General features: G+C 33.6%; 3 protein-coding genes across 5 annotated transcripts; all 3 read right to left on the bottom strand.

Annotated features, from left to right (window-relative positions):
* Nucleotides 1-1,552: 1,552 nt before the first annotated feature.
* Nucleotides 1,553-14,576, bottom strand: LOC137823471 (K(+) efflux antiporter 2, chloroplastic-like). 3 transcript variants are annotated; one of them, XM_068628627.1, is made up of 23 exons: nt 14,200-14,576; nt 12,199-13,855; nt 11,701-11,872; nt 11,527-11,617; nt 10,537-10,673; nt 10,378-10,437; nt 10,161-10,280; nt 9,774-9,842; nt 9,128-9,193; nt 8,618-8,707; nt 7,901-8,005; nt 7,326-7,454; nt 5,852-6,061; nt 5,030-5,179; nt 4,343-4,396; nt 4,203-4,261; nt 3,561-3,627; nt 3,301-3,477; nt 2,980-3,036; nt 2,468-2,542; nt 2,154-2,368; nt 1,923-2,034; nt 1,553-1,796 (listed from the first exon to the last, which is right to left on the bottom strand). In XM_068628627.1, exons 2-21 carry the CDS (start codon nt 13,764-13,766, stop codon nt 2,246-2,248), a joined length of 3,579 nt encoding a protein of 1,192 aa, XP_068484728.1. In that variant the 5' UTR covers nt 13,767-13,855; nt 14,200-14,576; the 3' UTR covers nt 1,553-1,796; nt 1,923-2,034; nt 2,154-2,245. The 3 variants fall into 3 exon arrangements, with proteins under 3 accessions (XP_068484728.1, XP_068484726.1, XP_068484727.1); XM_068628625.1 differs by having other exon boundaries at nt 1,923-2,368; XM_068628626.1 differs by having other exon boundaries at nt 1,923-2,368; nt 9,774-9,854; nt 10,173-10,280.
* A 987-nt stretch (nt 14,577-15,563) lies between these two features.
* LOC137824100 (pentatricopeptide repeat-containing protein At2g22410, mitochondrial-like) lies at nt 15,564-17,631 on the bottom strand. Its single transcript, XM_068629557.1, has one exon. The coding sequence runs from the start codon at nt 17,419-17,421 to the stop codon at nt 15,688-15,690; it is 1,734 nt and encodes a 577-aa protein (XP_068485658.1). The 5' UTR covers nt 17,422-17,631; the 3' UTR covers nt 15,564-15,687.
* Nucleotides 17,632-18,831: 1,200 nt separating this feature from the next.
* On the bottom strand, nt 18,832-24,653 carry LOC137824101 (uncharacterized). Its single transcript, XM_068629558.1, has 12 exons — nt 24,231-24,653; nt 23,494-23,622; nt 23,286-23,378; nt 23,067-23,146; nt 22,562-22,675; nt 21,785-21,858; nt 21,305-21,381; nt 20,664-20,747; nt 20,486-20,578; nt 20,273-20,380; nt 20,121-20,192; nt 18,832-19,449 (listed from the first exon to the last, which is right to left on the bottom strand). The coding sequence occupies exons 1-12, from the start codon at nt 24,576-24,578 to the stop codon at nt 19,006-19,008; spliced, it is 1,716 nt and encodes a 571-aa protein (XP_068485659.1). The 5' UTR covers nt 24,579-24,653; the 3' UTR covers nt 18,832-19,005.
* Between the last annotated feature and the right edge of the window lie 253 nt (nt 24,654-24,906).

The raw sequence follows: 24,906 nt of genomic DNA, 5'->3' as shown, positions 1-24,906 counted from the left end.
TTATCTAAATTTTTATATATTTTTAAGTGTCTATGAGTCAAAAAAGTATATTATATATTAAAATCATTATTTTAAGTATTATTATTTGATTTTAGTGTCTATTGGAGTGACGTGATTGTTAATTTACATCTCCATATTTCTTTATAAAAAAAATAAACATACTTAAGTTATAAGTCCTTACAAATTTAAATGTTTTCAATTTAATCTATTAAAAAAATTCATTTTACTGTGTTCAAACTTTTTTATATTTTTTGAGTCTATGTCATCAAATAGAATAACTTCATCGTTTGATCTTATGGTATAAAGAAAAGACCATGTACTTAGACAATAAAAAAATAGAATCCTAATTATCTTTACCTTAACGACAGATATTCTATTAAAAAATATAAAAAAATTAATCACTTTAAATAATAATTTTTTTAATTAAAACTTAATTAAAAAAAACTCAAATACTCAAATTTAAAAAGGATTTATAATAACATAGTTAAGCCGTTTTTTTTATGCAAATATACGTAAGCAATGACAATATAATTTTTTTTTCATGTAAAAATTCATGAATAATGATAATGCAAAGTCACAATTACATCACCCCAACTGATACGAAAATCAAATAGTATCACTCAATTAAAAAATATAAAAATTTAAACTTTAATAAAACAATTTATTTAATAAAAATTCTTAAAACTGACAAATTTTTTGAAAAATTTAAAACTTAATTAAGTCCATAAAATATTACACTCACCGTAGTATAACAAACTTTTGAGATATAATATATTTTCGGTCTCTAATAATTCTTAAATTTTGTTTTCGTTCCTAAAGTTTATTTTGACTTTTCATTCTTGATAAAAAATTAAAAAAAAATTCTTGAAAACGTCATCTAAATAAATTTATTTTACCGTTGAAAGTGTTTTCCACATAAATAATAGTAAAAAACAAATAAAAATTTATTTGGATAAAGTAAAACACTATTAAAGATAAAACAGAAAAATTTATCCAAATCAAAAACGTATGTAAACCTAATTTTAATGTTATTTTTTTTAAAATATACGTGAAAGAATGATTATGCAAATTATGTTTGTTAAGACTATGGTATTTATCTGATGACATGGTAAAAATACAAAAAACTAAACAGAAAAGTGTTGCAAACTAGAGTAATTAATTAATAATACAAAAAAGAAGTTGATGATACAATATAACCAAAACGACTGTCTTCTATGATGTTATTTAATTTTTTACATTAACATATTTGGATGAAAAATGAAATAAAATAAATGACATACAAATAGAATATAGTAAAATGTGTTTTTGATTGAGATCAAAGGAAAATTAAAGAAACAGAATTGTTGACTCTAATTGTCCAAATAAGCAAGAGTTAAAAAGATAAACTTAATTTTCAGGCATGTCTTTGTAGTTTTCCTACCATTTAGTCGTTTGTCACAGCCAAATCCATCCCTCCAAATCTAAGGAAATCAATTGTACTGAAATCTCTTCCGAGAGTGTGTGTGTATATATACACACATGCAACTCGTGACATAAGTCTTTATTCCAGAAATAGTAAAAAACAAATTGCAGTAAAATTACTAACAAAATCCAAGTATTTAACAAATGTACTGAAAACATTGATAGTGCATGCAAAGCAAATAAAATGAAATATAAGATCGTTTTGTTCACTCCTTTTCCCCCCAACCCATCCTCTTGTTCCTACAAATACATGAAATAAATTCATTCAAACACAACGTGAATGAGAGAACATTTCTTAACTTTTGCCTTGTGGCTATGCGGGTTGTGGCATATAGCTGAAAAAGAAAATAAAAAAAATAAAGTAGGTTCGGGGTTAGCATATGTTTGAGTTTGAGCAAAAATATGCAAGTACAAACTTTCCAGTATAACAATAATAAAAATAAATGAAAACAATTGCTTACCTGCAGGAGTTGCCCTACTTGTCCAGGGCAGTCGCTTATTCATCTTTAGCAGGGGAAACGGGACTTTTTCTAGAGCCAAGGCAAATGAAAACAATGCCAATGGCGCATATAACTACATCAACAGGGATATCACCTTTTAAAAGAAATTTGAGATGTCCGGAACCAAAAAATTTCTGGGAAAAGAGAAAATAAAACTACTGCATCTCCATCTATCTGGCTATCTGTACATACCAATAGAACTAATAATCTGCTATACATCTTTGGATAATTTTTTTTACTCTTGTTCTCTTCTGCCATCTATTTTTGTATATATGCAACAATCTTCATACTGCCAGTGTGCCTTCAGAAACTGGGGTCTCATCTAATGAATCTGTTGATTGAGATTTTGGTTTGCCCATAATTTTATTAAATCCATAACCTAGAGAACTTCCACTTGCTTCACACAGCTGCACAGATAAACCAAGAACAACGTCCATTCAAATACCCAATATACCGGAGTGATATAAGCTGTGCATGTTTATGCATGAATCCAAAAGGAATTTTACCTCTGTGAGCTCAGCCAGATGTCGAGATCTGAATTCATTTATAGTTGCTGCAATCTCCGATGCGGGGAGTTTGGACTAAAGAAAAAATGTTTTGAAATTGTGTCATAATTTTCATAAATTAGTAATAAGTATAATCAATTTTTTTAATATTTTACTCAATAATACCTAATAAACAATTTCATTTTATTTATTTCATCTCATCTTTACAGTTTTATAAACGGAACAGCTAGTTCTGCCAACTAGATGTGAAGACAATGTAAAAGAACAAAAATATGTTCAAACCATTTCTAAGAGAAGTTAACCAAGATTAAAGTAAACTTAATATGAAAGGAAACTAACGATATTTAAAGCACAGGATTCAATCGCAACAAGAAATAACCACAATCATTTGCTACTAACTGTGACAAATTTGAATGACTATTAACATAAATATGAGAGAAACATGTTAAAATATTTTCTATTACATCAACATTTGTTTCAATGAAAACATGATATTCAATGAAAAATGTAACCTGAGAAAGCAAAGCAGCTGCTAGTTGAAGACTTGGTTCCAAGGTCTCTGGGACGACCTGCAAGTGGAAGAAAATTCTCTAGAGTAAGTATTTGGCAAACGGTCTTTTTTCTTCTTTTAATTTTGCTACTACAAACAACAGCTTTTTTTCCCCTATAGTACCATTTGGTTGCAGATAGAATAGTGTAGAATGCCTGTTCTATCCTTTTAATGGATTCATAATTTATCAAATGTTTTAATGCGATAACAAAATGCTACACTCTTGCGGAATTGTACCACCAGGTAATCAAACAGGAAACTAGAAAAGGTACTAGAATATTACAGCAGTAGCTCCAGCTTTTTCTAAATTCAATCCATGATCAACGTCATGGGCACGGACAAAGGTCTTCACATTTGGGAAGTACTTGCTCAGAGCCCAGACTGTTCTATAATTTGCACCAGGTGTATCAAGTGTTATTGCTGCAGCACATGCCCTTTCAGCTCCAAGCTTATGTAAGACCTAAACACGCATCCCATAAAGAATAAAGATAAAATCAAGTATGAACAGTTATGCGACTAGTGTGCTGAGGTAACATGCACTACCTCTCTACTACCAGCATCCCCAAAGTACACAGGAAGACCCAGACCACGGCCAACTGCCACTCTATCACTGAAGATGAAGGGAAATATGATAAACAAGTTAGTTCATCATCTCTTTAACCTATCCAAAGCCACCCATATCTTACAAGCAAACCATTAATGAATATTGATACGAACATTCTATTTAGAGAAAAAAAATGTGAAAAATTAAGTGAGGGTACTCCAATCTTTTGGTTATCCTATAATATATCAATGTAAATTGTACATAGGTCATTTGCCTGACACAATTGTGTCATGGTCATGGCTCGTTAATTTATTTACATATGTACATTCCAAGATTGTCTCTCATCCTAGTCTACAATTACCAGAAACATTGAACTATAACTAACTAACTAACTATATATAGATGCTCCAATTAAGTAAAAAATACCACACTTGAACCAACTATTGCGAAAAATTAAAACACAATCACAGACGTCATATGGCTGAAGGTACACTTGTGACCTGTACATAAAGAAATATTATTGTGATAATTTTGTTTTCTTCTCCCCTAGGAGACAACTCAGTATTGCATCTAATAATGTAGATATCAAATCATTCATCCACAGGGAAAGAACAACAATTTCAAATAGCAAGTTGCGTTACCTTCTTACATCTAGTGCAACAAACGGAATAAGACGCTCAGACAGAAGTTGGGCAATGATCTAAACATAATACAAAAAGAATAAGTCGTCACACCAAAATCTGTTATGTAAACTAATTAATCAAATAAAAAAAGAGATTACCTGGCCCACTCGTCCAAATCCACAAATAATGATATGATCTTGCAGATCATCTGTCTGCAAAAAGGTGTCATCCAAAAAGAAGTTAACTACCAAATTTTCATGTTACTCAGGAAATTAAAAAATTACAAAATGGTAAACCTATGTCGCATCCACTACCCATCTCTGGTTTAGGAAGAGCTCCTACATAAACTCCTTAAACTACTGTATACTTTTTAGCCATAAGTGTAAACTAAATTGTTAACAATGAACTAAACATTTGTGTCAAGTGATCATCAGATACAATACTTCTTTTATGTACTACTAGACAATAGTAGAAGCCTCTCAGTTTTATTGGGATCTATGAATAAAGCTTGAGGAATTTGAATTGAGGGAATTTCACTTGCAAACTAGGATTAAGATAATTTAACTGAAATATGTTTTAAAAGGTCAAATGAATAAATCCATGACTCCATGTAGTCAGACGTCAGTTTTTGCACAACTTCGATAAAGACTAATACAACAACCACATTATACCTGCAGGTTCAAAATTCCTATCCCTACGAAGCACAAAAAAAAATTATTTATCTCAAAGAATGATGATAAATAATGCACCAGTAAGAGAGCCCAATCATGGATACTTCTTAATCTGAAATTTCATGATCATTATTAACGAAGTTAATAGTCAGCAACTATTGTAAGAGAATATACCTCACTTTCTACAGGTAATAAACTTCTAACATCACTCTGCTCAAAACGGGAAGCAATCAGCTGGCCTCCTGCTGCTAGCCATGGTGTGATGGCCATTGAAATGCCCACAACAAGAAACAGCAAAGATGACAGCTGGGAAGACATTATGCCCTGCATAAATGCCAATTAGTGGGGGGAAACAGGTCTTTTATTTGCAAACTATTAAGGAAAACACCAACTCTTAGTGGTGACTAGTACACTAATCTGCATTTTGTATTTTTCCAACTTACACGGAAGACCAATCATTAAAAGATAAAGATAATACAAAATTCAGAAAACAGAGAACTTCATCTTAAATAATGAACATGCTAGCAAAATATTGACAAGAGAAATTCCCATAAATGTTGCAAGGGCTGAGCACCAGAAAGAACAAAGAAAGATATATAATTCCACCTAAGAAAAGGATAAAATTATTCTCAGACTTTAGAAAATACCATAGCTTCTTTGCATCGTTATACTCCAAGTAATAGAAATATAACACATCTCAATATATAGAACTTTATTGATATAATCCTACCAAAAACCTTTCTGTCAATTGGAGGAATCACTGGAGGTTAAGGCAAGCATCAAAGTTTCCCTATTAAACCACGTATTGTAATCCTATAACATCCAAGGTACCAAGCAATGCAAGAACAGATGTTTTCGGATCTCAACTCTTACAACACAACTTATTTTATGAACATATGTTTAATCCAGAACACATTATATATCCATTTATTTAAATAAATCCAGAAAAAAGTGACTTATTTTACATGTAGAAAAAAAAGCTCTAAGGACAAAAACCTGATTAACGGCATCACCGAAAGCCACAAATGCAAACTCTCCACCAGGAGCAAGAAGAAGACCAGCTCTGATGGCAGAAATGAAGGAAATCCCAAACATTCTACCCATCAAAGAAACCAAGATAGTCTTGCCACATATTAAGAGTCCTAGTGTGACTCCGATGACTGGGAAGTTTGATACAAGAAGTTTTGGATCAATTGACATTCCAACCTGAAAAGTCACAAAAACCAATTGTTATTGATTATGTAGATAGAAGTTGGCTGATCATTAAGTCACTGACAAAATAGTAGCAAAAATATCAAGACAAATTCAGTTAAGCAATCAAGATTTTCCCATCAATGTAGCATAATTGTTATTGTCTAGATTCTAGATCAATCAAAGTTCAAAATGTTAAACGTACAAACCCATTTTGCTTTAGACAGAATTAGCTTTCTTTCAAGTGACAAAGCTCTATCCCAAAGTGGCCAAGGCCACCTTGTCGGGGCTTGGTTAATACTGGGTAAGTGTACAATACAAGTTCTATCTATAACAGACCATCATGGCATAATTAATGTATCCCTATTGTCAGATAATCAGTACATTAAGTAAGAATTGTTCACATAAACATTCACCCTTTTTGGTCACTTGTTATGGAACTAGTATACAATCCAACTAAAAGAAATACTTCAATCCAAAAAACTTCGAATTATTTTCTCAAATACTTCCACTACAGTAGAATCTAAAATTGAATATTTATTTTTACAGAGTTGTTAGTTGACTTTGTGCACACCTAAATAAAGGAAATAGTTTGATCTCTAAAATTTTCAACTTTGATTCAGTTTTTCTTGTGTTTTTCTGCATAGAAAAACTTCTTTTAACTTCAATGTAGTGGCATGAAGTCCAGACATGCATTGGTAATTAACAAAAAGATAGAAAACACAGAAGCCAGACTAATCCTTCAAATTTGGATCTTAAAGGAGAAACGAAGTTGGAGATGAACTCAAGAGTTTGCATCAAATGCAGGAAAGAAATTTTTTTCCTGCTGAAAAAATAAAAAATTATCCATTTTACTATTGCTGCATGAAGTTTTTGTGTAAGAGGATAGATAACGAAAAATCAACACTTTTTCTCCTTTTTGGACAATATTTTAGTTGTATTTTATCCTTATTTTATCCTTTATCCACCAGATCACAAGCATACCATTTATAGATATGTGTCATATATATCCACAACTTCCCAGCACAATGAGATACTAATGAACATTTCCAACTGTTCAGTTCATTGCTTTTAAATATTTTCAAATGAATCTATCTGTGGCAAGTAATTGACTACATGCTTTTAAACTATGGCCACATATTGGATTCAAAGAACTCTGCATCCACATATCTTTCTACATGAACCATAACCACAATTTTGAGAAAAAAATATATTTGTCAGATGCACAAATAAAATATTACAATTAATAAATTTGTGAATTCAGATATTCAGACCCTACCGTCATAAAGAATAGCCCCAAAAGAAGGCCACGATATGGAGCAATGTCAGATTCAACCTGTAACGAAAATTCAGTTTCTGCCAGCAGTAAACCAGCCAAAAAGGCTCCTAATGCCATGGAAAGTCCTGCCTGTTTTAAGTATAGGAAAACAGAAACAAGTCAAGATCTAGTCAATGAACTCAAAAATAATAAAATAAGGATTTGAAAACTGGACTCATCAAACTAGGTCACAGTTTAATGGTTTAAAAACATAGTTGAACCAGAAATCCTTACATACACCTTAGTAAATTATATCAAACTAGGTTTCATTTTCTGGAATGAGATGAGTGAAATGTTATTTCACCACCCAACCCCACACCATGAACGGCTACTGATAGAACCGACCTAATTGGCCAGCAGTTTTCCAGACAATATCTGGACCAAACAATCAACCTTCAGAGGCCTTATCAAAATGCTTATTTAAAACATAAAAAGTTGTTGGTTTCTACGTAAACAAAAGCACAAAAATGAACTACTCAACCAGTTAAAATCCAAAAGAAAGGATAAAAATGAAAAGGAATAGGACAATCACATACCCTGGCTGTAAGAAGACTTGTGCCAAGAATAACAAGGAGTGTATTGGCTGAGAAAATTTCAGCATTTTGATTTTCTGCAACCTGCTTGTATATTGGTCGAAGGAGCTGTAAAGAAGAACAGGAAACTCAGCACAAAGCATACTCTGCATCTGCAATTGTACGACCTTGCAATGCCTTCCGAATGAACCCCAAAAGGATATCCCTTATCCTATGAACAAATTCTTTTTAATGATATATATTTTATGATTAGCATCTGGAGTCCTTGACACAATTATTACTAAATATTATAAATGGTCATCCTATTTAATGTACTATGCATGGAATATAGAAACTTCCACTGAGATCTCACAAGTTCAAACACTACAGTCCAAAACTCATCTCAAACTATGCAAGTAACTGAGTCTGTGTATTTCATGTATGGTACCTTATTGGTAACTTCCATTGACCATGATAAGTGACATCAGAATGTTTAAATTTCAAGGAATCATATATGGCATGTTAAAGTGACACCTAACTAATAGATAGGATGCCGTAGCATCATGCTTTATGTAAATGCATATGTCTTGAAAAGCATACAAATCAAGACTTAATTACATAAAATAGATAATAGTAACTAAAGAGGATTTTCCTCCACGTAGAAAAATGTACGTATCAATTATCTTGATTAATTATGGCAGTGATGAGAGAATTCACAGTCCAGTTCTGAATACCACTTACCAATCGCCCCCCTGCAATTATGGCAGTAATGGCAACTGCTGCCTTAACAGCAGCCATTCCAAGTGCTTCAGCAATAGCTTGAAAACCAACCTGAATATATAGATTGGTATTTACAATGATGAGGGGTTCAGAAGAACAAAGACAGAAATATGGAGTAAACATGTAAGAAAAATAACAACGACAACCTCAGAAGGTCATGTGCTGACCAGAATATAAATAAAATATGGAATTAATTGCTAGACCTATAAATAATGATTAATTACCACATTCTGTTCCACGCCAGTGTAAGGGAAATAATTGAAAAATAATGTCATTCACAATGTGGTTGTACTAAAAAAGTATTGCCGAAATTTCTGCTTGCACTTTTATTTCATGTTTTCATACTTCTTTCAACATGTTAAATTCGAATGTTTCATGTCATGTACTGTCTCTCAGACTTCACAGGAGTCTACACAATTTAATCATGTTCTAAACAGCTAAACCTAGTGACGAAGGCTTAGAAAAAATTACCCCTCCTTTGGAAGAATTAGGAGAAATAAGAGGTATGAGTATTAACAGCACCACAACAGCCAGATCCTGAATAGAAACAAACAGTAAAAGTATGTGTGTCAAAATATTGCCACCCCAAAACAATAAGAAATAAAAGGCCTTTAAGAGCTAATAACAAAGAATCAATGTCAGAAATGGAAAATTCATATAACAATAATAATTGACCAGATACAGCAAACAAAGTAGAGAATTCTTGTTGTCTACGGGAAAAAAATAATAAAAGTGTTCAAGGGATAAATAATTCATCCAGCCATCTGCCCCAACATCCAAATAGACATGATAGTTTTACAGTTTCATCCTTGCTTGTTAGGAACATGCTTGTTTTAGAGTCTCTTAAAACATGGTATTATTTGCATGGCATCAATATGTACATAAAATTCTAGACAGAGCAAACTTCAAAGTGCAAAGATAATATGCTCATCCAATAACATGCAACTATGGGAAATTACGATTAATTTATCCAGAAGTAGCAGCAACAGTATGGTATACTGAAGAAAGAAACATATAACACTAATATGACAATAGCCATATGTCACAACACAAGAATAATATTCTCTTAACAATCTCAAAAATTCTTTCAGCTTCTAAATAGATGGGTGGTAATAACCTGAAAGAGTAACACAGAAAAAGTAGCTCGGCCATGTCGTGATGTGCTCTCACCTCTCTCCTGCAACACCTGCAGAACAAGCTCACTGAAATTATTGCAGCATGATGAACTCATCAGAAATAAAATAAAAAGTAGATAGAATGCACACTTCACTTTTTTACCATTTGAATGGATGTATAATGCATTACTCATATAAGAACCTTTCAATGATGAGTATTTGATACAGCTACAGGCATTAAGTTTTATTAAGCAGTAATACACATTAAAACATTTATTAACAGATCCAAGCTACAATTTAACTTTCAGCAATCACTTACCCAGTATTTACAGTTAATGCTAGTAAAAAAAAGGTAGATATTACTTAAACATGCAATTTTAGGTTATTACCTGTAGAACAACAGCAGTGGATGATAATGCAAGGCCATTCCCAACAACAATAGCAGCAGGAACAGGTTGGCCACAAATAAAATGAACCACCCAACCAATAGCTACAGCAGTTGCCAAAACCTTCATTTGTTCATACAGTCAGTTAATACATACTACAGTATAACTTGAGGTGAACAATAATGACAAAGGTGGGAGGGAGATAGAGTTGCACAATCACCTGTGCAGAGCCTAATCCAAAGACATATTTCTTCATTGAGCTAAGCCTTTCAACAGAGAGCTAAAAGAAAAAAGCAAATAAGAGCATCAATTTAGCTCTTCTGACAATGGTAAAGTCAAAGTAAACATAAACCGAATAAGAACAGATCAGAATCCCCACCTCCAGACCAATATTGAATAGAAGGAAGACGACTCCAAATTCAGCTACTGCTTTTGTTGCATGTACGTGACGGATGATAGAGAGACCGTATGGCCCAATCAAGATACCAGCGGCCAAATAACCAAGAACAGGACTGCCTAAACATTGTTGCAAGCAAGATAGAGGGCAAAGCATTGGCACAAAAATATGTTAATATGTAAGACAATTAATTTTATTGAGTAACTTTTAAAAGAAATTTAACATATCCGGGTAATGGTTAGATGCTTCTAACAAAAGCATAATGTTTAAACTTAAGTGACAAAAATTCCTTAAACAGTTTCATATTGCCATAACCATAATTTTCAAAAACTAAAAATGGGCAAGATAAATGAACCAGCCCACCAGTTGGTCCAGTCAACCTAAAAAACACCGTTTGAAATCCAGTGTTTGAACAAGTGAAAAACAGATCAAACCAGGCAATCTGGACATGATTTTTCATTTTAATAAGTCATTTTTAACAAAATGTTCTTTTCACTAAACCAAGTTTTATTTGTTGTTTTCACAAATAGTTAATTTCAGAAAATATCGTATTTCTTTGTTGTTTCTAGGCTTGATTACTAATTATATTATATTATATCTATAAAAAGTTTAAGAGGTGTTATATTTATTATATTTTTTCAACTTTTATTGAATATAAAGTCGTATATTTGTAGAATATAACGGTACTTGCAAAACCTAGTTCGTCATTGACCACACATCAAAAGTTGAATCTCTCTCTTCTGCATGACCGGTCCGAGTTTGAAAATTTTTGGTCATTAAACATACTAACAAATAAACCATGAGCTAAAAAGAGTGGATATAATCTATGCATCAAAGTTTGGTTTAACCTTAATATGTGGAGTTTGGTGCCTAATCACATTCTAACTAAAACACCTAGAGTCCTACACAACTTTGCTATACTTGACAGACTATGTTCATTTCAACACTAAGAAAACATAGCAAACGAGTTACCTCCAGGGATTTTCTGAAATATTGGAACGAATATAACACTTGCAAGTAATAGCCAGAGCATGTCAAAGAGGGAGGCTTCTTCCTCATTCACCTGGGATAGATGTATCATATAGTCATATAAAATTTATAAAAATGCGCACAAGACTAAAGGGGAGAGAATGAAGAAAAACAAACCTCTTGATGAGGTAATGATGCAATAATTTTCTTGATTTTCTTGGGCAGTTTGTGAAGGTATCTAACCAGTGGCTTTGCACTAGAGGAAACTTCTTCAACACTGATCATGATAACATCTGCCTGAGGAAGCAGCTGAGCATTCCTATCCACTTTATTAGCAAAGAAGGTAACCCTGAAATAAAAATTCACCGTTTATTGAATACTATGTCAAATCTTTATATTAAACCATTGCATGTAAATAATTATAGCATATATCCTGGCCCAAAGTCCAAACAATAGCAATTTAGCTTTAAAAAAATCAAACAAGCCAGCGTATTCTTAATCATGTTGCACAGAAAGCTCAAAAATATCATATTAGTATTTTGTATTATTTACTCCTATAGCATACATATTATATGCCAATCACATCATGAGTATATTCTTCCAGATAAATTGCTTTAGAAGGATAGAAATAAATGACAGCAATAAATGAAAAAGATATAGCAAGATCATACAGACCCTGCTCCCATTAACAATAACCCAAATATTAGCTTGGGCAACTGCTTCCGTACAGATAGTATAACGCCCTGAAAGACTGATGCTGGTGTGAACTCACTCCCATCTTCAGTAAAAGAAAAGTATGATGCAGAAAAGAATCGAGAAGACTTTTTCAATAATGCCTTGGGAGCAAGGAGTGAACTATCTTTGGTCAAATCTTTCTGTGTTTCCTGCTTTTTTGTTTGCACAGCATTCTCATTATCACTTAAATAATCAGACTGTGTTTTGTCTTCTAAATTTTGGTTGGCTTTATCAGATAGTGTTTCAGGTGATAAATTTGCAACCAAAGATTCATCATCAATTGACAAATCTTTGTCTCTTTCAGCAGTGACATCACCAGAAAAACAGTCAACCACTTTCTCCTCCTCAGGAATAGCCTCAACATCAGGTGCTTGGGTAGTTTCTATGGTATCAGTATTAGAATTAGACTTATCTGCTCGCTGTAAGGCAATCTCTGCATCATTTACACGTTTTGTTGCCTCCAGTTCAAAGGCAACAGCGTGCTCAGCCAAAAGCATTATGTTTGTAACATCCTCTTCAGCTTTCGCGGCATTCAGCTGAGCCATTTCAGCAATTTCTTGCAATTTGCTCACTTCCTTCTGCAACTCTTCCTTCCTATTTTGCAAGCGCCTCAGCTCAGCCTCACAATTGGCTAAATTAGCCTGGCATTCCTTGATATCTTCTTGAGCAAACAAAATAGCTTTCTCCTCTTTTTCCACATCCTTATCACCATTGCTATCATTAGAACCTTGCCCTGAATCAGGAATTTCTTTTGCAGGTTCCAACGATTCTACAGCTACTTGAAGCCTTGCCTCAGCTAATGAAAGAGCCATTGTTGCATTTTGGACAGCTTCTTTGGCCATAAGCTCTTTATTAGCTATTTCTTTGATGGTGTCAAGGGTAGAATTAACATTATTGCAAGAAATCACAGCTTCATCATGCAAAGAAATGGCAGTCTCTGATATTTTTTTAACCTTTTCCTCAAACATGGTACTATTTATTTGAGCTACTTCTAGCTCCTTCCTGGCCTTTTGCAATACTTCTTTCAATTGATCCACACTTAGTTCCTCTGCTCCTATTTCACTCCCTCCCTCTTTCCTTTCGGCTTGCCCTTCTTCTTCCAAAGGTGCATCCAGTTCAACACAAGAAACAGGCCTCAGTCCTGCATCCTCACCAGAACCTTCCACAAAAGCAACATAAGCTAAAGAATCATTACCCTGGCACTTCGACCAAATCACTCTAGATCCCATAAAAAGATTACTATTATTCTTACAAGACAAACTTCTCTTAATATTCAAAACTTTAAACTCCCTACCAGTAACCACTCTGGACTTACTCCAACAAGCAGAAACACTCATCCCACTAACACGAAATTTTGAAACACTTCTCGAGCTATCAAAAACAGCACAACCAAAACCTCGCCCTCTAAAATCAAAACAACCTAACTGACCAACTGATCCGTGTCTGTAACTCGTCCCCACACCTCCGTGCAACATTCTTGACTGCGGCAAACTACAAGCCATATCCATGTTCACACTCCTCGACCTATCACAACACAGAGACAACACGTGTTTGTTCAACGCATTTTACGTGCAACAATCAACAATTCGGCAAAAACCTGTTCCAAAAAAAGGAAAAAAAAAATCAGAAACGCCGAATACGACACACACTTCACATTCACCTAAAACAAATATCTCACTCAATACAACGCAATTAAAACCAAAGCGCATCCGCATTCAGTATTCACACACAGCAACACTGTTCAACACATTCCCCAAAAATCAATCAGCAATTCAACGAAGACCGTACGCCAAAATTATCCGAAGCAAAAAAAAGAAAAACCGCCAAATCCAACGCGATTTACACAATAATCATAAGCAAAACACGTATTCGGTTCTTCAGCACAACGAACTAAGAACAGATTAACAGAAACAACGCAAGAGTGAGTGTGTATGCACATACCTGTGCATCGAAGGAAGTGGAAAGAAGAGTGTGAGGATTGATCAGGAAGGAACAGAAAATGACGAGACCGTTGAACGAATCGGCGTTGAAGGAAATGGCGTTGTCTTCCAAGTCGAAAGGTCTACTTGTTTTTGTATCCGGCGAAATTTATGACAACATTTTATATTTATATTTTTATTTTTATTTATTTATTTATCCTTTTCTTACACCTACTACGACTTCTTGGTACTACAAGACTAAGGCCGTGTTCGCTTTGGGAAAAAAAATGAGAAACCTGGTGCACTAGGGCGAATGAGGGAAGCTTTTCTTTTTTTCTCTTTCTTTTATAACTGCATTAGCATGTGTTGTGGTGTGATTGTAATGTGTCTTGGTGTTTTGGAAGATGAATGGCCCTTTTCATGTTTTTGTTAGATAGCAACAAAAACGGCCATTGAGTATATGAGAGGGATATTCTTGAGGTCCTTTGTATTCTCGCACACGTGTTCAAGTGGTGGTATTGTGTAGACTTGGACTTGGTTTGCATTTTTTTCATTGTGATTATTCTCTTTATTTTGGAAGAGAGGACAAGTCAACAAAAATGAGTCACGAAGAGTGTGTGATTTTGTGAAAAAGGAGAAAGGGGTAGAAGATCATGAGAAGGGGTTATTTGGGTGGTTTAAATTCTTACACACACTTCTCTTGGTGGTGTCTTAAATTTATGGCTAATTTGTGGATAAAAAATCTTGTGGCAAGTAACTCTTTCGTCTTACCTAGGTGAGTCCACTTCTTAGATTTTGTTACTGTACATGCGGCGGTAATTGTGTTGATGATGTATAACCAATGCAACCCAAACTTTTAAAATGATAATTTCAGTGGATTATTTATTCTTAAGAATAACCTTTCAAATTTTTCCATATTTCCAAAAAACGCTTTCTGAAACTTATAAAATATATTTTGAAATAAAAATTTCACAGCATAATTTTTTGAACAAGTTTCAAAATACATTAAATGCGTAATAGAATAAATTTTTTAAATAAGTTTTTAATAACATAGCTTCTGAAATAAAGTTTTCCCGAAAACAAACTCTTTCTCTTATTCATTTCTTCTGATAATAATACAGTGAACAAAATAGTCCCTTTTTATTTGATTGACTTGTAATTTTACCTTTTTTTATTAGTTTAGAAATAATTAATATTCAAAGTTGAGCATGGAGAATATGACCATGCGTCTAAGTAAAAAAAACACAGTTGTAATAATCTAATAATCTCCAATTACTTAATTATTTCTAAATTATTGTCACTATAATTTAGTGAAGCAGAGAAAACTTGTAGCAAGACAAAAGAAAACCTAAGCCTAATCAAAATAGTGCCCCAGGGCAACAGATAAGAATTAGAATCAAGTCACTTGCTTGAGAAATTGAAGTTGATCAGGCCATCAGGTCAGATTCAAAATTTTCAGTCCTTTGGTTTATGTTGTCTGAAATCAATTTATGAAGTAAAAAATGAATTTCTAGACAACAGTTAATTCACTATTATGTTGATGTTTCATAAAAGAAACTTGAGAACTGTTTGAACCATTTATTTCTATGGAACTGCTACCTGATGGCTTCTGTACATTACTCTTCTCCATCAGTCCTCTCATTTTAACGACATCTTCCCATCTATTGGAGCCCGCATAAGTATTAGAGGAAAGTACATAGTTACCACTATTAGAAGGATCCAGTTCAAGAAGCTTCTTTGTGGCAATCTCAGCCAAGGGAACATTTCCATGAACCTGTGAAGCGCTTAGCAATATCCTCCACACTACCACATCTGGAGTTACAGGCATCTCTTTTATGAATTCATATGCCCTTTGTAAATTCCCAGAGCGACTCAAAAGATCAACAACACATCCATAATGTTTCATTTCTGGTTTCAGTCCATAAACTTTTTCCATACTTTCAAAATATTCCAATCCTTTGTCAACCAATCCAGCATGAGCACAGGCTAGCAATACTCCAACAAAGGAACCATGAGATGGCCAAACACCTTCCCTCAACATCCGTGAAAAATAATCAAGTGCTGAATCTGCAAAGCCATTAACTGCAAAGCCCGAAATGATCGAAGTCCATGACACTGAGTCTTTCTTCCTCATTTCTTTAAACACTTCCAATGCTTTCCCAACCACACCACATTTACAGTACATATCTATCAAGGCATTGCCAACATAAACATCGGCTTTCACATCATATTTCCGTATGCAATCATGAACAGCCTCCCCAACATCAAGTGAACCAATATGAGCACATGCAGAAAGCACACTGGCAACCGTTATTTCATCCGGTTTCACCTTAGCTTCCATCATTTCCTTGAAGAGCCTCACTGCCTCCGTAAACTGGCTTGCTTGAGAGTAACCCGTGATCATAGAAGTCCATGAGATCACATCTCTCTGCGGCATAGAGTCAAACAACTCCCGAGCAGCAACCAAGTTTCCTACTTTCCCATAACCCATAATCATGGTATTCCATGAAACTAAATTTCTCCGTTCCATTCGATCAAAAACTCCACTAGCCAGGTGCACCAAACCGCGCCGTCCATACATATCAATCAGGGTATTCCCCAAGTAAACATCCATTTCCACTTTATTTTCCTCAATGTAGTCAACCATGGCATCAGCAACACTCCACTCACCCAAAACAGAGCATGCAAGAACAACTTTCACCATCGTCACAGCATCTCCCTTCACATCAGCCACCCGCATTGCTTCGAAAACACCCAACACCTCCCTAAACTTCTTACATTGACCATACCCACAAATCAAAGAGTTCCAAGAAACCAAGTCCCTTTCAGGCATTTGATCAAACACCTTCCGAGCAAAATCCAAATGGCCACAAGAGCCATACATATTAATCAAGGCGTTGGAAATAAATAGATGGGGCTCAAACCCAAGTTTCAAAACGCGGCCATGAAGCGATGTACCGCAAGAAACATGAGAGACTCGAGAACAGGCCTTTAAGAGAAAAGGGTAGGTAAGGTTGTCACCCAACAGGCCCTGGTAATACATGAGGTTGTACAAGCGAATTGCTTCGCTGGGTTGGTCACTGAGGGACCAGCCACGGATCATGAGGTTCCAAAATGGCAACGTGGGTCGGTGGACTTGCTGGAAGAGGTGGTGGGCTTTGAGGATGGTTGAGGGGGAAAGTGCGTAGGATTTGAGAAGGTTGTAAATGGTGGAAGGGTCTGTTATGAGATTTGGGTTCACCATGTTTTGTTGATTGATTAACAACACCAAACTTCAAGTATGAGGTTTATATACTCTTCCCTTCTTTCTCTCTACACCTAGCCTTGGAGAAACCATGTTACTAGATTTCCGTACTCTAAAAATTTCTTTTTGCAGAAATTTAGAATGTAATTTTTTACAGAAAACTACTGTTGAAATCATTTCAAAGGTGAAAAGATGAGAGGCAGAATGGACTCCAATGTTATCTTATTGCATGTAGTGAGTCAATTACATTAATAATAGTTTACATGGCGTGGTGTTGGTGTCGGATACTCATATTGGATACCGACACTCGTATGACACTTGTAGGACAGTATATGTAAAGTGTCCAATTCAAAAAGTATTTGTTGGATTTCTGACAATTTTAGTATGGTTCTAACACAATTTTAAGAAGGAATAATTTTCTAAAGACTCAAATTTATTGTATAAATTTTTATTATGATTATAAAAGTAAGAAACAAATCATTTTGAATCAGTCATGAAAAATATGTCTGCTCCAAAAAATAATCTGAAACATACTTGTGCACATAAATTTTTATTGTCAATTTATATAATTCATAATTATATAATATTGATATGTGTTCATGTATCCTACATTTTAGATATTATACGTATCTTCGTGTTTGTGTCGTATTATGACGAAACATAAACAGACACATGTTTTAAATAAAAGTTCAGATAATTTTTAATTTTTAAAGACATTCATTTTTTATAATTTTGTTAAATTAAACTTTTATCTTCTATTTTTAAAAATAATATACTTATTAAAGTTTAAATAAAAATTAAAGAAATTTTACAAAACAAAAAATTAAGTGATTTAATTATCGAGAAATTACATTTAAATGACTTTCACATGTTGTGGAAATTAGTTATGTTGATGAAACTTGTGTTAGGTTGATACTACATGCAGAAAAAATGTAAATGTCAACTATAATCACAATATGTCAAGTAAGATTAGTCTCTAATCTTTTTATATAAGGGAGAAAACCTGTTCTAAATAAAAATACGACATTATACTCTAATTTAAAATCTATATTATTTGCCCTCATAATATAATTAATAAAATAATATTTGTATGTCTTATTTTATAGTATCTATTATGCTTGTATTAAATACATACATAATTAATAATTTTAAGGTTTACATATGTTTTCAATGACTATAAAATATCTCTTTTCATTTTACTATTTTTTTTTTAAATTTTACTTGTATGTTTATATTTTTTTTCTATGTTAAACTTAAAATTTATTTCTTTAACATTATTATAATCATTTTGAGTCTATATTAGGAAGAGTTTGTTAATGACATTGTAACATTAAAGATGATTAGGTGTGTTATTTGGAACAAGGTAGTAAAAATAGCAAGTGTAGAAAAAAAGCAGGTAATGCAGACACATTTTAGAAAAACTGTGGAATACTAAGAAAGCAGTAAGCCGATGAGAAAGTTGATGTCATGTGCTTTTTAACTCTCCTTATAGATGGTAGTAGGAGTGAACAAAATTGGTCATCTTTTTAACATCTGGTGTAAGAGGTTGTATATAAAATCAAACATTACAGATATAACTACTATCTATCTAGTCTTGCGTGCTTTAGCCATCTTTTTCTTTCTTTTCTTAACAGCCTTAGGGACTTTAGTTTTACGTGCTTCTCTTTTCTCCTCCTTCACCTTCTTCTTATTATCTTTCCTAGCCTCTTTTCTAGCAGCTTTTTTATCTGCAGGATCCAAGCCTTCACTTTCTGAGGATGAATCCTCTTCAGAATCACTTTCGTCATCTTGGTCCTCGTCAGATTGACTCTCAGCATCCTCCTCCATGTTGTTAGATTTATCGTCAGAAATGATAGGTAAATCTTTTGTGGCACTTGATTTCTGCTGTGAAGACTGAGTTAATGATAGAGCATGTTTAAGTCCAGTAATGGTCTGGTAGTATAAATCTTTAGTGTCCTTCCCACTTGCTATCCGTTGTACATCCTCCTCAGCATTGTTAACATCATCAAGTGTCCTTGGAATGAAAGACTGTAACAAGAGTTCAAGAAATTAAACATGTAAGAAAGAATAGAAAAGATTAATGTGTTTGTAAAATTCAAGCTCAAGCTCACACATACTCTTTGGAAAGAAAATGAAAAAAGGAATCATAGGAATTATTAAGAATTAGTAAATCAGTTAGGTTTGCAACCACTAATATACTATAAATGTCTTATCTCTAGTCGATGTGAGATGTTCAACAAGAATAAAGAGTGAATTTTATATAAGCAACAGGGTCAAGAGCCCAGAGTTTGAAGACAGTTTTAAACAAACAGGCTACTCAAGCTAAAAAAGCATGCTACGGTCAGGCTTAGATTTTGCTCACACATAAATTCAAATATGATATTTCAACAATAATAATATTTAAGATTTAGAACCAGTTGCTAGGCCATAAACGTAACTTGTCTTCTCAACAAAAATCCCTCCAACTGAGAAAAGTCTATAACAATTGTTGTTTGAGAGTTTAAATAAAATTGTGAAGAACCCTCATTTATTTCCCTCCACCCTTATTTTTCTTTTTAAAAGGGTAGAAGATTTAACCTAAACTTCTCTTTCTTCACTATTTGGCAACCAAACATACAGAGCTTCTTAGTTTTCTCACCATGCTTTTCAGTTAAGGATAATAATTAAAAAATACAGTTGACATAACAAAGGCAAGTTACCTGCACAAATACAGAGTCTGCAATCTCGTCCTCTACAGATACATCTCCTCTTGCCGAAATTTTTCGTTTTATCTAGAAATATTCCAAAAACCATGAAGATCTCTTTGAAGTTGTTCAGTAATTATAAACCATAACAAAACAAAGCCAAATACCTCTTCCAAGTAACTGTCCACGCCATCATCAGCTATTGATGCATCAACAATAAAATCAAACAATTCTCTTATCGTCATGACCGCTACACCATGCTTTTTAAAGAAATCCTGCAGGCCAAGAAGCTACTTAATCACACACTTTCCATATCTCTTTATCAATCAATGAAGTTGACAAGGAATCTATAATTACATATAACAATTGGAAGTACTTACAGATACATGAACACAATCTTCACGCAGAAAATCTAGGGCATGAGGATGTTCAGGATCGACAGCTTGAGAAACATCAATAATATACAAGTGACCCTGTAAAAAAAAAGGACATGTGAATTGACTATTGGCAGATTGAGATTTAATCAATGAAATATAAACCGAAGAAGGGATTATTCACCTCATAATAAAGTATATTATATTCACTCAGGTCTCCATGCACCAATTTGCATTTCTGATACAATGTCCGCATTGCAACAATAATCTGAAACAAGAAATACTCAAATGATTTTAATCCAAAAAATTGGATTTATGGAATAAACCTTCACACCCTTGGAAACCTAAAAAAGAAGTGTTGGTTTCTATTGAGAACGAAACCTATAAGAAATGTGTGGCAGAAATGTTTCTGTTAGGAATCCCTAGATGAAATTCCACTCCAGAGACTATAAAAATTTAATACATTAACCATGTTAGTCAGTATTTTAAGAATCATACTTGACAAGAAGAATGCTAGCAACACATTCCTTTTAACACACTATATTATTGGTTCAAATTTATTAGATAAAAACTAGAAAATCATGAATGATAACCATTAAATGAGTGGAACAGACAAAATAGTGATTTCTAATTAATCTCAACCCCTAATAGAATGCACTCAAAAGAGTGTTTTAAAAAGTGTGTAGCAGGCATTTCTCTTCTAGGCAAGTATGCTAACTAGAAACCTTATATTATAGCATCCCAGCATCATAATGTTTTAAGACACTCGTTTCAAAGTACAAAATCATTATAGCATCAGAGGAATACTGTAGTGATTAGACACACCTCAACATAGCCTTCCCGCAACTTGTCTGAAGATAAATCTGCGTCTTTAAGACGAGGGGCAGCCCATCCAGATTTTCCTTCAAAAAACAACAAAACCAGAGAACTTCAATAAAATTGCATTTTGTATTTATTTTTTCTAACCTAAATTGTAGTCTGCATTACCAGAATCAGATGATATATGAGCAGCAAGAAATTGAAATTTCTATAATCAATAATAATAAATTTTTAAATGCTGAGGTAACTTCAAGTAGTTATACCTTCAATACTAGTAAAAAAACAAGTAAACTATTCATCACACTTTTCATTCATTCTTCTTTTTTAAAAAAAAATTATCAACAGTAGAGACTTATACACTGATATTCCATATAATCAATTATAGAATAATAGATAATTGAGAGCAGCAGATCACATATAAACACTAATCACATTAAGCACAGTAACATCAGATTATATTCTCGAATTTCAGAACAAAGGTAATACCTATAAATTCCATAACCAGAATATGTAGTCTCAGAAGATGTGGTGTAGGACACCTAATTCCTGCTGCCTTAAGCCTGACATTCAATATTGACAAGGTAAAAGAAAGAAACAGCCCAAGAAAGCATGTAATCAAACTTTTGTTTCTCTTAATTGGAAACAACCAATCAAACAAACCCACAAAAACACAAAAAGAAGCCATTTCAACAGAGAAAAAAAGGTAGTAAAGGCAAAAACTGATGTACAAAACATTGCCTCTTCAGTGCACATTAAAACTTAATACCTTTAGGACAAATACATAGTTCATAAAAGAATTTGCACCTAAAAGGATGACTACACAAGTTCCAGGTCCAAGTAAAAGCCCTCACAGAATACATCTAAGGTCCATAGTGCTTCAAATCATAGCTTACAAATACGAGGGTTAAGTAACAATGACCCCAATGACATATTCATTCTTTCTTTAAGTAATCCACCTTCTCTTGCTAGTTTGACAGTCTAATTGAGTACGTTGTACCATTTTTTATCTTGGATATAAACAAAAAAAAAAAAAATTCACACTAATTAAAAATGTTAGTTAGTAACTTTCAATTATACTAATCTTATTTAAAAAATAACATTTGTTCCTAATTTATCCTTCCTTAGAACTTGATATCAAGAATAAAAGAGAGTCATTGGAAGTAAAAATTAGCTGAGATTTGCTTAAACTCAGAGGCTGGAGGAAGTACTTTGATTTTTACAAGCATTTTAGTAGAAGAGAAAGAAATAAGGACAAATGCAAACCTCATAAGATTCCTCATTTCTTTCTCTGCCCATGTTTTTACCATCTTCCTGGGATTATGCTTGCAATATCCATTTCTAAACCGGAAGTCTCCTTGCACATATCTATCTCTATCCCTGATATCATAAGATCATAGAACTCAGTCCATAAAATAAAATAACTTTGAATCAAGAAACTGTTTCAAGTCAATGTAGCAGAAATATATTACAAGCTGCATTTGTGCTATGTGTATCTAATGAATATATTAAAAGAACATCTATCTATAAAGTATCAATAGTCCCTAGCGCAGAGCTTTTTATAATTCTTCAACAATATATTATATAGGTAAACAGAGAGAATAGACAAAAACAATACAACAAGTTCACTTAAATACAAATCCTAGTTTTCTCTTTAAAAGACAGAAAACAAAGGTATTGTTGCCTATATAGTTCCTTCTTAACATTTCAGCCTTCAAAATAATTTACAGTAACAGAAGAATCTGAAAAGGCTAATATCTGCTGTACTTACTTAAATACCAGAACAGATGTTTTGTATATTTTAATTGCAAGTTCTTGACCATCAGATTTAGTTGCATGATAAACATTAGCCTGTTAGAAAACAACAGCGTAAGAAACAGCTTAACATCACATAATCAATGATCCAAACCATGTTACCATCATAGAATAGAACCTAAACCGTAAGATTGAGAAAAAAAAAGTAAATAAAAGCTCCAGGCATATCACGTACTTCCTTCCCAGTTGAAATGCATCCATTTATATCATGAAAGACACCTCTGTTCAACATCTTGAATAAAACCATGCGCGTTCTTGGATCAATTGCCTGGAGGAAACTTTAGAGTTACTTGCATAATAATAATTGTAAAAAAGGAATCAACAACAACAAAAGAACAAGGCTCAATTTAGGTGCCACATTTCATGAAATCACCATTACTCACCTGTTCAACAGTTGCTCGGTCTGCTTTCTCAGTAGTTTTAGTCTTCCCAATGGCCATGTCTCTAACACTTCCACGAATTGCTGTCGTCACAGAATTAGACATGCCAACATCCATCCTCCCTTCCCACTCCTGCACCACCAACCACCTATTTTAAAACTAGAACCAAACAAACATACCCCGCAGAACTCCAAAACACACTATTCACCACACAACTTCAAATTCAAACTAGTCCATATTAAAGGAACACAAAAGAGTCAATAAAACAGAAGTAAGAAGTTAAGCCCACCAGGCTCACAATTTTAAAAAAAAATCTTTAATAGATAACAAAATGAACAACAAACACTAACAGGCACGAAAAAAGCTACAACGAGGGAATCACGTTCACCCACTAAATACTCTAAATTTATCCCAAACTTCAAAAAACGGAATTAGCAATTTTACACCCGGCAAGTATCCTCCTTTGGAACAATCCTGTTCCAGAAATTGTCAAACACTAAACATCGGCACATCTTCTAACCAGTCAAGGTTCAAACCTTGACTCACCACATTTTACAGGATAGCCCTTCTGATAAACCCAACCCTTAAGCATGGTTTACGAACAATCATAAAAAATCCAAACTTCAACGAACAAACGAATAAAAAAATTACCCTTTTGATGTTTTAGAGAGAATAAGGGGGTACCCATTCAGCTATTAGCAATTATGAATGAAAAAAAGCAAAAGGGTATGTAAGAAAACCTCCAAGGGTGAAGCTCGAATGTGGTGGGAGAACTTTTGGTTGCGGTTGGCGAGAGGCTGAAGTGTGGAGGAATGGAGATGGTGGCCACCGTGGGCATTGGGGCGCCACGAAGTAAGGGAAAAGGAGGAGCCTTCATCTTCCTCCCTCGAATCCAACCAGTCCAACGCATCACCGATTTCAGAATCCGAAGAACTCCAAACTCCTTCTTCTTCTTCTTCGTTTTCAACTTCATCTTGCTGTTGCTGTTCTGTGTGATTATTGAGCTTGTTTTCGACGTCGTTTTCCATTGGTGATTGTGTGATGTTGCTAGCCAAGCAAACGGCTTCCTCTGTGCCCGGGGCGGCCATTGGGGTTTGGAAGAACAAACCTACGCACTATTTCAATGTGATTTAAAATATATGATTCAATATTTGTTTTAAGAACTATTGTTTAAACTAACAATAAATATACCTTTAAACAAATTGTCGTAGAATAAAATTTATCCTGAAAATTTTCTTCGGATAACTAAAATATATTTTTCATTTGTAAATTAAATAATTTAAATTAAGATATATGATTGTTTCCATTATTAATAGAAAATTTAAAATGAATTTAATTTAAAACAAAAATAATGTGAATGATTGAAAATGATAACCGTCAACTCAGAAAAAAAAAAACTATAAGAGAAAAACAAGT

The sequence above is a fragment of the Phaseolus vulgaris genome, chromosome 8 (assembly GCF_000499845.2).
Source record: "Phaseolus vulgaris cultivar G19833 chromosome 8, P. vulgaris v2.0, whole genome shotgun sequence".
Lineage (NCBI taxonomy): Eukaryota > Viridiplantae > Streptophyta > Magnoliopsida > Fabales > Fabaceae > Phaseolus > Phaseolus vulgaris.
This window is presented reverse-complemented; position numbering and strand designations above follow the sequence as displayed.

Bases quoted from the DNA above. Each gene is read 5' to 3' on its own strand.
- LOC137823471 (XM_068628625.1), bottom strand. From the start codon at position 13,766: ATGGATATGGCTTGTAGTTTGCCGCAGTCAAGAATGTTGCACGGAGGT. The intron at 7,455-7,900 runs GTATGTGATTGT...TACTTAAAACAG, and splicing joins CAAGTCTTCTTACAGCCAGG to GCAGGACTTTCCATGGCATT. The intron at 3,628-4,202 runs GTAACGCAACTT...CTTCATCTTCAG, and splicing joins GTTGCACTAGATGTAAGAAG to TGATAGAGTGGCAGTTGGCC.
- LOC137824100 (XM_068629557.1), bottom strand. From the start codon at position 17,421: ATGGTGAACCCAAATCTCATAACAGACCCTTCCACCATTTACAACCTT.
- LOC137824101 (XM_068629558.1), bottom strand. From the start codon at position 24,578: ATGGCCGCCCCGGGCACAGAGGAAGCCGTTTGCTTGGCTAGCAACATC. The intron at 20,579-20,663 runs GTGAATAATCCC...TTTTTTTTACAG, and splicing joins ATAATATACTTTATTATGAG to GGTCACTTGTATATTATTGA. The intron at 20,193-20,272 runs GTATTTGGCTTT...GAATATTTCTAG, and splicing joins TGGACAGTTACTTGGAAGAG to ATAAAACGAAAAATTTCGGC.